The sequence below is a fragment of the Bombina bombina genome, chromosome 3 (genome assembly GCF_027579735.1).
Source record: "Bombina bombina isolate aBomBom1 chromosome 3, aBomBom1.pri, whole genome shotgun sequence".
Lineage (NCBI taxonomy): Eukaryota > Metazoa > Chordata > Amphibia > Anura > Bombinatoridae > Bombina > Bombina bombina.
Window position 1 is genome coordinate 893911517 of NC_069501.1, and position 12848 is coordinate 893924364.

General features: G+C 43.0%; 1 protein-coding gene across 1 annotated transcript in view; it reads left to right on the forward strand.

Moving 5' to 3' along the window:
• Positions 1 to 12848, forward strand: part of MYCBP2 (MYC binding protein 2) — a gene marked incomplete in the record, with an annotated part of 1460675 nt that overhangs the window by 896748 nt on the left and 551079 nt on the right. Inside the window, 1 exon segment of the mRNA XM_053707907.1 lies at positions 9873 to 9991. Coding sequence (XP_053563882.1) covers positions 9873 to 9991 — 119 coding nt within the window.

A 12848-nucleotide genomic window follows, 5' to 3' on the forward strand; every position in this document is an offset into this window, starting at 1 on the left:
GATGATTCCTCAGATGATTGGAGTAAACATGATACTACATCATCTCCTACTGTGTCTACACCAGTTTTGCCCACACAGGAGGTCCCTAGTACATCTAGTGCGCCAATGCTTATTACCATGCAACAATTAACGGCTGTAATGGATAACTCCATAGCAAATATTTTATCCAAAATGCCTACTTATCAGAGAAAGCGCCAAGCATGAATAAGGTGCTGTGACACCGAAACGTCGCTATTTGTGTTCAAATAAAGTCTGTTTGATAAAGTGCTGGAGACCCTGCTTATCTTTGTTCATGTGTATTAGGGCTTGGCAGCGCCCTAGGTCTACCGTGCACATTCTTTACTCCCATGTGCTGTTCCCTTTCTGGACTTTGTTATCAGAGAAAGCGCGATTGCTCTGTTTTAAACACTGAAGAGCAGGAGGGCGCTGATGATAATTGTTCTGTCATACCCTCACACCAATCTGAAGGGGCCATGAGGGAGGTTTTGTCAGATGGAGAAATTTCAGATTCAGGAAAAATTTCTCAACAAGCTGAACCTGATGTTGTGACATTTAAATTTAAATTAGAACATCTCCGCGCACTGCTTAAGGAGGTGTTATCTACTCTGGATGATTGTGACAACTTGGTCATTCCAGAGAAATTATGCAAGATGGACAAGTTCCTAGAGGTTCCGGTGCACCCCGACGCTTTTCCTATACCCAAGCGGGTGGCGGACATAGTAAATAAAGAGTGGGAAAAGCCCGGCATACCTTTTGTTCCCCCCCCTATATTTAAGAAATTATTTCCTATGGTCAACCCCAGAAAGGACTTATGGCAGACAGTCCCTAAGGTCGAGGGGGCAGTTTCTACTCTAAACAAACGCACTACTATTCCTATCGAAGATAGTTGTGCTTTCAAAGATCCTATGGATAAAAAATTGGAGGGTTTGCTTAAAAAGATTTTTGTACAGCATGGTTACCTTCTACAACCCATTTCGTGCATTGTTCCTGTCACTACAGCAGCGTGGTTCTGGTTCAAGGAACTAGAAAACTCGCTTAGTAGAGAGACTCCATATGAGGAGGTTATGGACAGAGTTCACGCACTTAAGTTGGCTAACTCTTTTATTTTAGATGCCGCTTTGCAATTAGCTAGATTAGCGGCGAAAAATTCAGGGTTTGCTATTGTGGCGCGCAGAGCGCTTTGGCTAAAGTCTTGGTCAGCGGATGTGTCATCCAAGACAAAATTGCTTAACATCCCTTTCAAAGGTAAAACTCTATTTGGACCAGAATTGAAAGAGATTATTTCAGACATCACTGGGGGAAAGGGCCACGCCCTTCCACAAGATAGGCCTTTCAAGGTCAAAAATAAGTCTAATTTTCGTTCCTTTCGCAATTTCAGGAACGGACCGGCCTCTAATTCTGCATCCTCTAAGCAAGAGGGTAATGCCACACAACCCAAACCAGCCTGGAAACCGATGCAAGGCTGGAACAAGGGTAAGCAGGCCAAGAAGCCTGCCGCTGCTAACAAAACAGCATGAAGGAGTAGCCCCCGATCCGGGACCGGATCTAGTGGGGGGCAGACTCTCTCTCTTTGCTCAGGCTTGGGCAAGAGATGTTCAGGATCCCTGGGCGCTAGAAATAGTTTCTCAAGGTTATCTCCTGGAATTCAGGGAACTACCCCCAAGGGGAAGGTTCCACATGTCTCACTTATCCTCAAACCAAATAAAGAGACAGGCGTTCTTACATTGTGTAGAAGACCTGTTAAAGATGGGAGTGATACACCCAGTTCCAATAAAGGAACAAGGAATGGGATTTTATTCCAATCTGTTCGTAGTTCCCAAAAAAGAGGGAACTTTCAGACCAATTTTGGATTTGAAGATCCTAAACAAATTTCTCAGGGTACCATCGTTCAAGATGGAAACCATTCGAACGATTCTACCCACTATCCAGGAAAGTCAATTTATGACTACCGTGGATCTAAAGGATGCGTACCTACATATTCCTATCCACAAAGAACATCATCAGTTCCTAAGGTTCGCTTTTCTGGACAAGCATTACCAGTTTATGGCCCTCCCATTCGGGTTAGCCACTTCTCCAAGGATTTTCACAAAGGTACTAGGGTCCCTTCTAGCGGTTCTAAGACCGAGGGGGATTGCAGTAGTACCTTACTTGGACGACATTCTAATACAAGCGTCGTCCCTGTCAAAAGCAAAGGCTCAGACATCGTTCTGGCCTTTCTCAGATCACACGGATGGAAGGTGAACATAGAAAAAAGTTATCTGTCTCCGTCAACAAGAATTCCCTTCTTGAGAACAATAATAGATTCCTTAGAAATGAGGATTTTTCTGACAGAGGTCAGAAAGTCAAAACTTCTAAGCTCTTGTCAGGTTCTTCATTCTGTTCCTCGTCCTTCCATAGCGCAGTGCATGGAAGTAGTAGGGTTGATGGTTGCAGCAATGGACATAGTTCCTTTTGCACAAATTCATCTAAGACCATTACAACTGTGCATGCTCAAACAGTGGAATGGGGACTATACAGACTTGTCTCCAATGATTCAAGTAGATCAGAAGACCAGAGATTCACTCCGTTGGTGGCTGACCCTGGACCATCTGTCCCAGGGAATGAGCTTCCGCAGACCAGAGTGGGTCATCATCACGACCGACGCCAGTCTAGTGGGCTGGGGCGCGGTCTGGGAATCCCTGAAAGCTCAGGGTCTATGGTCTCGGGAGGAGTCTCTTCTCCCGATAAACATTCTGAAACTGAGAGCGATATTCAATGCTCTCAGGGCTTGGCCTCAACTAGCAAAGGCCAGATTCATAAGGTTCCAATCAGACAACATGACGACCGTTGCGTATATCAATCATCAGGGGGGAACAAGGAGTTCCCTGGCGATGAAAGAAGTGACCAAAATAATTCAATGGGCGGAGGATCACTCCTGCCACCTGTCTGCGATCCACATCCCAGGTGTGGAGAACTGGGAGGCGGATTTTCTGAGTCGTCAGACATTCCATCCGGGGGAGTGGGAACTCCATCCGGAGATCTTTGCCCAAATAACTCAATTATGGGGCATTCCAGACATGGATCTGATGGCGTCTCGTCAGAACTTCAAGGTTCCTTGCTACGGGTCCAGATCCAGGGATCCCAAGGCGACTCTAGTAGATGCACTAGTAGCACTTTGGACCTTCAACCTAGCTTATGTATTTCCACCGTTTCCTCTCATTCCCAGGCTGGTAGCCAGGATCAATCAGGAGAGGGCCTCGGTGATCTTGATAGCTCCTGCGTGGCCACGCAGGACTTGGTATGCAGACCTGGTGAATATGTCATCGGTTCCACCATGGAAGCTACCTTTGAGACAGGACCTTCTTGTTCAGGGTCCATTCGAACATCCAAATCTGGTCTCCCTCCAGCTGACGGCTTGGAGATTGAACGCTTGATTCTATCGAAGCGTGGGTTTTCAGATTCTGTGATAGATACTCTGGTTCAGGGCAGAAAACCGGTAACTAGAAAGATTTACCATAAAATATGGAAAAGATATATCTGTTGGTGTGAATCCAAAGGATTCCCATGGTATAAGATAAAAATTCCTAAGATTCTCTCCTTTCTACAAGAAGGTTTGGAGAAAGGATTATCTGCAAGTTCTCTAAAGGGACAGATCTCTGCTTTATCTGTCTTACTACACAAAAGACTGGCAGCTGTGCCAGATGTTCAAGCATTTGTTCAGGCTCTGGTTAGGATCAAGCCTGTTTACAGACCTTTGACTCCTCCCTGGAGTCTAAATCTAGTTCTTTCAGTTCTTCAAGGGGTTCCGTTTGAACCTTTACATTCCATAGATATTAAGTTACTATCTTGGAAAGTTTTGTTTTTGGTTGCAATTTCTTCTGCTAGAAGAGTTTCAGAGTTATCTGCTCTGCAGTGTTCTCTGCCCTATCTGGTGTTCCATGCAGATAAGGTGGTTTTGCGTACTAAGCCTGGTTTTCTTCCTAAGGTTGTTTCTAACAAAAATATTAACCAGGAGATAGTTGTACCTTCTTTATGTCCGAATCCAGTTTCAAAGAAGGAACGTTTGTTACACAATTTGGACGTAGTCCGTGCTCTAAAATTCTATTTAGAGGCTACAAAAGATTTCAGACAAACATCTTCCTTGTTTGTTGTTTATTCTGGTAAAAGGAGAGGTCAAAAAGCGACTTCTACCTCTCTTTCCTTTTGGCTTAAAAGCATCATCCGATTGGCTTATGAGACTGCCGGACGGCAGCCTCCTGAAAGAATCACAGCTAACTCCACTAGGGCTGTGGCTTCCACATGGGCCTTCAAGAACGAGGCTCCTGTTGACCAGATATGTAAGGCAGCGACTTGGTCTTCACTGCACACTTTTGCCAAATTTTACAAATTTGATACTTTTGCTTCTTCGGAGGCTATTTTTGGGAGAAAGGTTTTGCAAGCTGTGGTGCCTTCCGTTTAGTTAACCTGATTTGCTCCCTCCCTTCATCCGTGTCCTAAAGCTTTGGTATTGGTTCCAACAAGTAAGGATGACGCCGTGGACCGGACACACCAATGTTGGAGAAAACAGAATTTATGCTTACCTGATAAATTACTTTCTCCAATGGTGTGTCCGGTCCACGGCCCGCCCTGGTTTTTTAATCAGGTTTGATGAATTATTTTCTCTAACTACAGTCACCACGGTACCATATGGTTTCTCCTATATATATTTCCTCCTGTCCGTCGGTCGAATGACTGGGGTGGGCGGAGCCTAGGATGGACTATATGGCCAGCTTTGCTGGGACTCTTTGCCATTTCCTGTTGGGGAAGAGATATCCCACAAGTAAGGATGACGCCGTGGACCGGACACACCATTGGAGAAAGTAATTTATCAGGTAAGCATAAATTCTGTTTTTGTGTTTTAATTTTTATCTAAAATTTAAGGTTTTTTTATTGATAATTGTTCCATTGTGAGTCAGAATGGACCAAGAGGCCCTCCGAAATATTACTTGTTCTTTATGTTTTGATGCTAATGTGGAACCAACTATCCCTTTATGCTCCTCAACTTTAAATTACAGGGATAGACTTTTTCCTGAGCCAACATTGTCTAAGGCGGATGCTGTTCAGGAGTCTAGTGACTATGTTCAATATATGCCGCAGCTTTTTCCTCAAGTGTCCCAAATTTTATCCCCCACACATGCAGTGCCCTGCGCTTCCTCTCAAACTCCGCCTGGAGTTACATTGCAAGACATCGCTAGTCTCATGTCCTCTGCAGTATCTGATGCGTTTTCTGCTTTTCCCATGCTGCAGGGAAAGCCCAAGAGGAAAAGTAAACAATCGGTAAGTGAGGTTATGGACACAGTTGTTGCTATTTCAAATGCCCCCTCTCAGAAGCCTGAGGAGGAGGATACTTCGGTAGCATCTGAGGGTGAAATCTTCGACTCGGACAGTGTAACTCCTCCTGCTGATACTGAAGTTGTATCCTTCAGGTTTAAACTAGAACACCTCCGTCTGTTACTCAAGGAGGTTTTAGCTACACTGGATGACAGCGACACCACGGTCATTGTCAATCCTAAAAAATCCAGTAAGCTAAACAAATATTTTGATGCACCTTCCATGGTGGAAGTTTTTCCTGTACCAGATAGGGCTACAGAGATCATTGCTAAGGAATGAGAGAGACCGGGTATCCATTTTTCTCCATCCCCTATATTTAAAAAGATGTTTCCTATAGCAGATTCCATCAAGGAGTCTTGGCAGACGGTACCCAAGGTGCAAGAGGCAATTTCCACGCCAGCCAAGAGAACTATTATTCCCATAGAGAATAGTTGTTCTTTTAAGGATCCTATAGATAAGAAGTTAGAGGTGTTACTCAAGAAAATGTATGTACACCAGGGTTTACAATGGCAACCCGCGGTTTGTATTGCTACTCCCACTAGCGCGGCATCATACTGGTTTGATGCATTGTCTGATTCTATTTGGACAGACACTCCCCTCAATGAAATCCAGGATAGGATAAAGGCCCTTAAGTTGGCCATCTCCTTTATCACGGTTTCTTCCCTTCAGGTTATTAAGCTGGGAGCTAAGATTTCTGGTTTTGCCGTTCTGTCCCGCAGAGCTTTATGGTTAAAATCTCGTCTGCGGATGTGTCATCTAAGTCTAAACTTTTGGCGATTCCTTACAAGGCAATGACCTTGTTTGGACCGGGTTTAACGGAAATAATTTCTGACATTACGGGAGGAAAGGGCCATTTCCTCCCTCAGGATAGGAGAAATAAACAAAAGGGACGTCAAAGTAATTTTTGTTCCTTTCGAAATTTCAAGGGAAATCTTTCCACTCCCTCTTCCAAGCAGGAGCAGTCCAAGCCTTCCTGGAGGCCCAATCAGTCTTGGAACAAGGGAAAACAATCCAAGAAGCCTGCTATTGATTTAAAAACAGCATGAAGGGCCTGCCCCCAATCTGGGACCGGATCTTGTGTGAGGCAGACTTTCCCCCTCTCAGGCTTGGGTTTGAAATGTTCAGGATCTCTGGGCAGTGGACATTGTGTTCCAGGGATACAAACTAGAGTTCAATACATTTCCTCCCAGGGACAGGTTTCTGCTTTCAAGATTATCTGCCAACCAGACAAAGAGAGAGGTGTTCTTACACTGTGTTCAGGACCTCTCCGACCTGGGAGTAATTGTTTCTGTTCCGATACAGGAACGTGGTCTGGGGTTCTATTCCAATCTGTTTGTGGTTCCCAAAAAGGAGGGAACCTTCAGACCAATCTTGAATCTTCCTTTTGTCCAAGAGGGTCAATTTATGACAACAGTGGATTTAAAGGACGCGTACCTGCATGTCCCCATCTAAAGGTACCATCACAAGTTTCTAAGGTTTGCATTTCTAGCAACAAAAACAAATTTAAAGACAAGCGCAAAATGTTAAAAAAAAAAAATTGAATCTCTAGCAAACACTTTAATTTTGTGGCTCTTCCATTCAGCCTTGCCACAGCTCCCATAATTTTCTCACAGGTTCTGGGATCTCTGTTGGAAGAGCTCCATTTGCTGGGCATTGCAGTGGCGCCTTATCTGGATGACATTCTGGTTCAGGCGCCATCCTTTCAACAAGCAAGATCCCACATGGAAATGTTATCTTTCCTGCGATCTCACGGATGGAAGGTAAATTTGGAAAAGAGTTCCTTAGTTCCAAATACAAGGGTTATTTCCTTGGGTACCATAATAGATTCCTTATCAATGAAGATTTTTGTGACAGAAGTCAGGAAATCAAAGATTTTCGATTCTTGCCTAGCGCCAATCAGTGGCTCAGTGCATGGAGGTAATCGGTCTGATGGTAGCGGCAATGGACATCATCCCGTTTGTTTTCACCTCAGACTTCTGCATTTAAGCATGCTCAGTCAGTGGAATGGAGATTATGTGGATCTGTCTCCGCAATTACAGCTGGAGCAGTAGACAAGAAATTCTCTTCTTTGGTGGTTGTCTAAGGATCATCTCTTCCATGGAACCTGCTTTCGCAGACCCTCTTGGGTGATTGTGACAACAGAAGCCAGACTTCTGGGATGGGGAGCAGTCTGGGGCTCTCTAAAGGCTTAGGGAACATGGACTCGGTCGGAGTCTGTTCTACCCATAAACAGTCTTCATTGCTCTCCTGGCCTGGCCTCAGTTAGCCTCGGTCCGGTTCATCAGATTCCAGTCGGACAACATAACTTCACTGGCTTACATCAACCATCAGGGAGAAACGCAGAGTTCATTGGCCATGACAGAGGTAGCCAAGATAATTCAGTGGGCGGAGACTCACAATTGCTGTCTGATTCTCAAATGGGGTCATCCGGAATTGGATCTTATGGTATCTCGGCAGAATGCCAAGCTCCCGAGGTGCGGGTCGAGGTTAAGGGACCCTCAGGCTGTACTGATAGACCCCCTGGCAGTACCTTGGAATTTCAGTCTCGCATACCTATTTCCTCCGTTCGCTCTTCTACCTCGGGTCATTGCTCAAATCAAGCAGGAGAGGGCGTCGGTGATCCTCATTGCATCGGCGTGGCCTCGCAGGATTTGGTATGCAGACCTGGTGTACATGTCATCTCTTCCACCTTGGAGACTTCCATTGAGGAAGGACCTTCTACTTCAAGGGCCCTTCCTTCACCCAAATCTAGTTTCTCTGAAGCTGACTGCTTGGAGATTGAACGCTTAATTTTATCCAAGCGTGGATTTTCGGAATTTGTCATTGAGACCATGATTCAGGCTCGTAAGCCTGTGACTAGAAAGATTTACCACAAGATATGGCGTAAATATCTGATTTTGGTGTGAATCCAAGGGCTACTCTTGGAGTAGAGTTCGGATTCCTCGAATTCTGTCCTTTCTCCAAGAAGGTTTGGAGAAGGGTTTATCAGCAAGTTCCCTAAATGGGCAAATATCTGCTTTGTCTATTTTGTTACATAAATGGTCTGGCGGACGTCCCAGACGTGCAATCATTTTGTCAGGCCTTGGTCAGGATCAGGCCTGTGTTCAAGCCAGTTACTCCTCCCTTTAGTCTTAATTTAGTGCTTAAGGTTCTTCAAGGGGTTCCGTTTGAGCCTATGCATTCTTTAGATATTAAGTTGTTTCCTTGGAAAGTTTTGTTTCCTGTTGCTATCTCATCTGCTCGTAGAGTGTTAGAGCTCTCAGCATTAAATTTTTAATCTCCTTACCTTATTTTTCATTCGGATAAGGTAGTTTTGCACACTAAGTTAGGGTTTCTCCCTAAAGTAGTTTCAGATCGGAACATTAATCAGGAGATTATTGTTCCTTCCTTGTGTCCTAATCCTTCTTCTCAGATGGAACGGCTTCTGCATAATCTGGACGTGGTGTGTGCATTAAAATTCTATTTGCAGGCGACTAAGGATTTTCGTCAGTCTTCTGCTCTGTTTGTGGTATTCTCTGGGAAACATAAGGGGCAGAAAGCTACGGCTTCTTCTCTTTCTTTGTGGCTGAAGTTTATCATTCAGTTTGGCTATGAAACTGCTGGACAGCAACTTCCTGAACGATTTACGGCTCATTCTACGAGGGCTGTTTCCTCTTCCTGGGAATTCAAAAATGAAGCTTCTGTGGAACAGATTTGCAAGGCTGCAACTTGGTCCTCTCTTCACACTTTTTCTAAATTTTATAAATTTGACACTTTTTCCTCGGCTGAGGCCTATTTGGGGAGAAAGGTTCTTCAAGCAGTGGTGCCTTCCGTTTATGTTCCTCGTCTTGTCCCTCCCTTATCATCTGTGTACTCTAGCTTGGGTATTGATTCCCAATAGAAATTAGATGATCTGTGAACTCATTGTGTCGTTAGAAAGAACAACATTTTTGCTTGCCTGATAAATTTTTCTTTACACAATGAGGCCACGCCCCACCTGTTCTTTAGACAGGTTGTTGGTATTTTATAAACTTCAGACACCTCTGCTCCTTGTTTCTTCCTTTATCTCCTTTGCTTCGGTCGAATGACTGGGGTTGGAGGGAAGGGAGGTGATATTTAACAGCTTTGCTGTGGTGCTCTTTGCCGCCTCCTGCTGGGCAGGAGTGATATTCCCAATAGTAATTAGATGATCCGTGGAATCATCGTGTCAAGAAAGAAAGAAATTTATCAGGTAAGCATCAGTTTTGTTTTTTCCTTGCAATAAGCAAGACCTTTCCTTGTTTATTATCTCCCATAGCCCTGGCTGCTGGTCAGTATAACAGTCCTATATAAAGGGGCAGTGACATTAATGTTTAATAAGCCTGTATTCTGGTTTTGTTAAAATAAGAGTCCCCACAAGGCCCATAAATTTTGTTTTTAAATCCCTTTTAAAGGTAATTCCTAATTTATTATTTGATTTGGACCTTAGTTATACAAGTGTCTCGGCATATTCAGTGTGCAATACTATAGGATGCTGACAAGCTGTAAATACTTTTTCTTTTTAGGAAATGAAGCACTTTTCTCTCTAGAAACTGCATCAGACTATGTGAAAGATGAAAAGGCATGTTTTTTTGGCTTCAAATGCTATGCTATTGGATACGAATTCAGCCCAGGACCTGATGAGGTTAGTTTTGTGTCCTGGTATTGGAATTTTCATTTCATTGGAATTCATTTTTATTATTGGGTTTGTCTATGTCCTTAAAAAAATGTTTTTTTTTATTCTATTTGTATGTGACAGGCTCTTGAATGCTTATATCAACTTATTGGATTTCAGATACAGCAAATGATGGTTTCTGAAAGTTAAACATATTTGTTTTATAAACAGGGTGACAAAATATCTCGGTAGTTTTAAGGTAAAAGTTAGTAGCTGAATCAGTTTTAGGTATATGAGGATGAAGCCTAATTTTTACCCACAGCAACTTCTTACTGAGATGGGTCTAGTGTATTTCTCTATCAGTCTATCATTTTGGTAAACTGGGTGTATAATTAAATGTGTTTAGTTCTCACTATATCCATTAGACATGATCATTGAAACAAATGTCAACAATATTTAAATGGCTTATCTTGTCCCCTCTTTTTTACTTTGTTCTTAAAATTATAGTAAAGTTCTGATGTTGCATGTATTGCATATTGTTAAGGTATTTTGTATTTGGATGTTTCTCACAGTTAAGTTGACTAGGACTATGCATCCAAGGGTTTACGAGCCATTCCACTTATTGGTACAGTGGCTAATGCTGTAAATTGTCATGACTTGAAAACTAGCATATCACTGATCCTAGACAAGGGGCTGTTTGTATTACATTCTGCTCCTAGTGGCCACAGTATTTCCACCTCACAGTCTGGACCCAAAGGAGGTGTTATCTCCTAAATTCAGAGACTTTATATACATTCTGCTATGGAACTGATGGCTGATAACCCCTTCAAAAGGCAAGATGGTTTTATTTTTGCACTCCAGATCTCAATAGGCCCCTTCCTCCACTAAAGCTGCAGGATCCCCTAAGACTTCATGAAGACCCAGCTCCTTCTAGTTTAAAACTAAGTGGACAAAGAGGTCCCCTTCCTTGTTAGCATGATGGTGTGTCCCCCTTCAGGACATTTTTCCTTTTGGAAGACTTGGAGTTGCTCCATTTCAGATTCCTGGTTCTGGTATCATAAGGATGCAGAATAATATATTTTCTAGGAGTTTAGATAGATTCAGTTTTCATGATAATCTCCCTGACAGATTTAGAAGGTTGAAGTTGTCTTGTCAAAACTTTGTCTATTATTTTTCCTCAGTCACTCTTTGCATGGAGGTATTAGGTCTCATAATTGATTCATCAGATACTATTCTATTTGCTAATTTTTACATGAGGCTTCTTAAGCTTTGTATGCTTCAGCTATGGTGCTAGGGATATACTTTGCTGTTTCTAGAGATTTATCTAAATCTCAAAACAAGTCAGTCTCTGTCTTGGTGGCCGAATCATCAGTTTATTATACAGGGGCTTATTTTTGTAGTTCTTTTTGAACTGTATTATGACCCTGGCTGCACCTCACTAATGAGGCCCAAAGGGAGGCCAAAATGATTATCTGGGATTGCCGTTTCTCTTGTTCAGAGGAGAATTGCCTGGAATTTTGAGGCTGGATTGATCTTTTTGTTGGGGGGTTATTTGTCTGCAAGTATGTGTGTGCTTGTGTGTGAGTGGTTACATTATTATTTACTATTTTTCAGTGACTATTGTAAAGTTTTGTCAATTTCTATGTCTCCCTTATTTTTTTTTATTTTTATTTTTTTTTAAAGAAAAGTTGGCAACCCAGTAACTTATGCCAATCATCAAGGAGTAACGGGCAGTTGACTGGGGATGAGGGAGCTATTTTGCATCATCAGGTTGCCAGAGTTCCATCAGAGTATGATGTCACCCATTCAATTTACCAGTGAGTGAATTGAGTCCTCAATTTGGAGGCGGACTTTCTAAATCTTCAGTGCCTCCATCTTGGGGATTTGTCCGTACATCACAAGGTTTTTGACCAGATTTGAGGCGTTTCCCATTGTGACAGGTCCCATGATCCTCAGGCAACCCTGGTGTCCTGATAATGCAAGTGGACTTAAATCTTTCTTTCTTTTGAAAGATGTACCGAGTCCACGGTTTCATCTTTACTTGTGGGATATTGTCCTTCCTAACAGGAAGTAGCAAAGAGAGAACCACAGCAGAGCTGTCTATATAGCTCCCCCCTTAACTCCACCCCCCAGTCATTCTCTTTGCTGGCTCTAAGCTGGCAGGGTAAAGAGAAGAGGTGTTAAACTGTTAGTTTTTATTTTACTTCAATCAAGTGTTTGTTGTTTTTAAATGGTACCGGTGTTGTACTATTTACTCTCAGGCAGGACATAGATGAAGATTTCTGCCTGGAGGATGATGATCTTAGCATTTGTAACTAAGGTCCACTGCTGTTCCCACAGAAGCTGAGGAGTACAGGAAAACTTCAGTGTGAGGAACGGTTTCTTGCTATACAGCAATGAGGTATGTTAAGTCATTTTTTCTGCAGAGACTGGCTCACAGTTTCCCCATTAGGGGAAGGGTAAGCAGTAATCCTAGTTATATAAGGGGCATTACTAGCTTACATACAGGGCTAATCTTATGGGCACTCAGTTTGTGTATAATATATTGGGCAAACGTTTGTGTTTTATGGGACATATGTTTGAGGGTACACTTGGCTTATTTAAGGGTTTTTATAACCCACATGGCTTTCAAAAAAAAGTTTTTGTGTAGGCCCCAGCAACATCAAGTGAGAGGGGCGGGGCCTATTTTTACGCCTCAGTTGCGCACTTAGTTGATGCAGCAAGCAAGTCTCCAGAGGTCCTGGTACTCTTCTGGGGCCCAATCAAAGCTTTATTCCCAAAGAATCGTTCCCTACGGCCAGGTAGGGCCACAGCAGAGCTGTGGCAAGGTGCTGACAGGTTTTTTTTTACCGTTTTTAGACATTTGTCAATCCGTTTTTTTTATTTG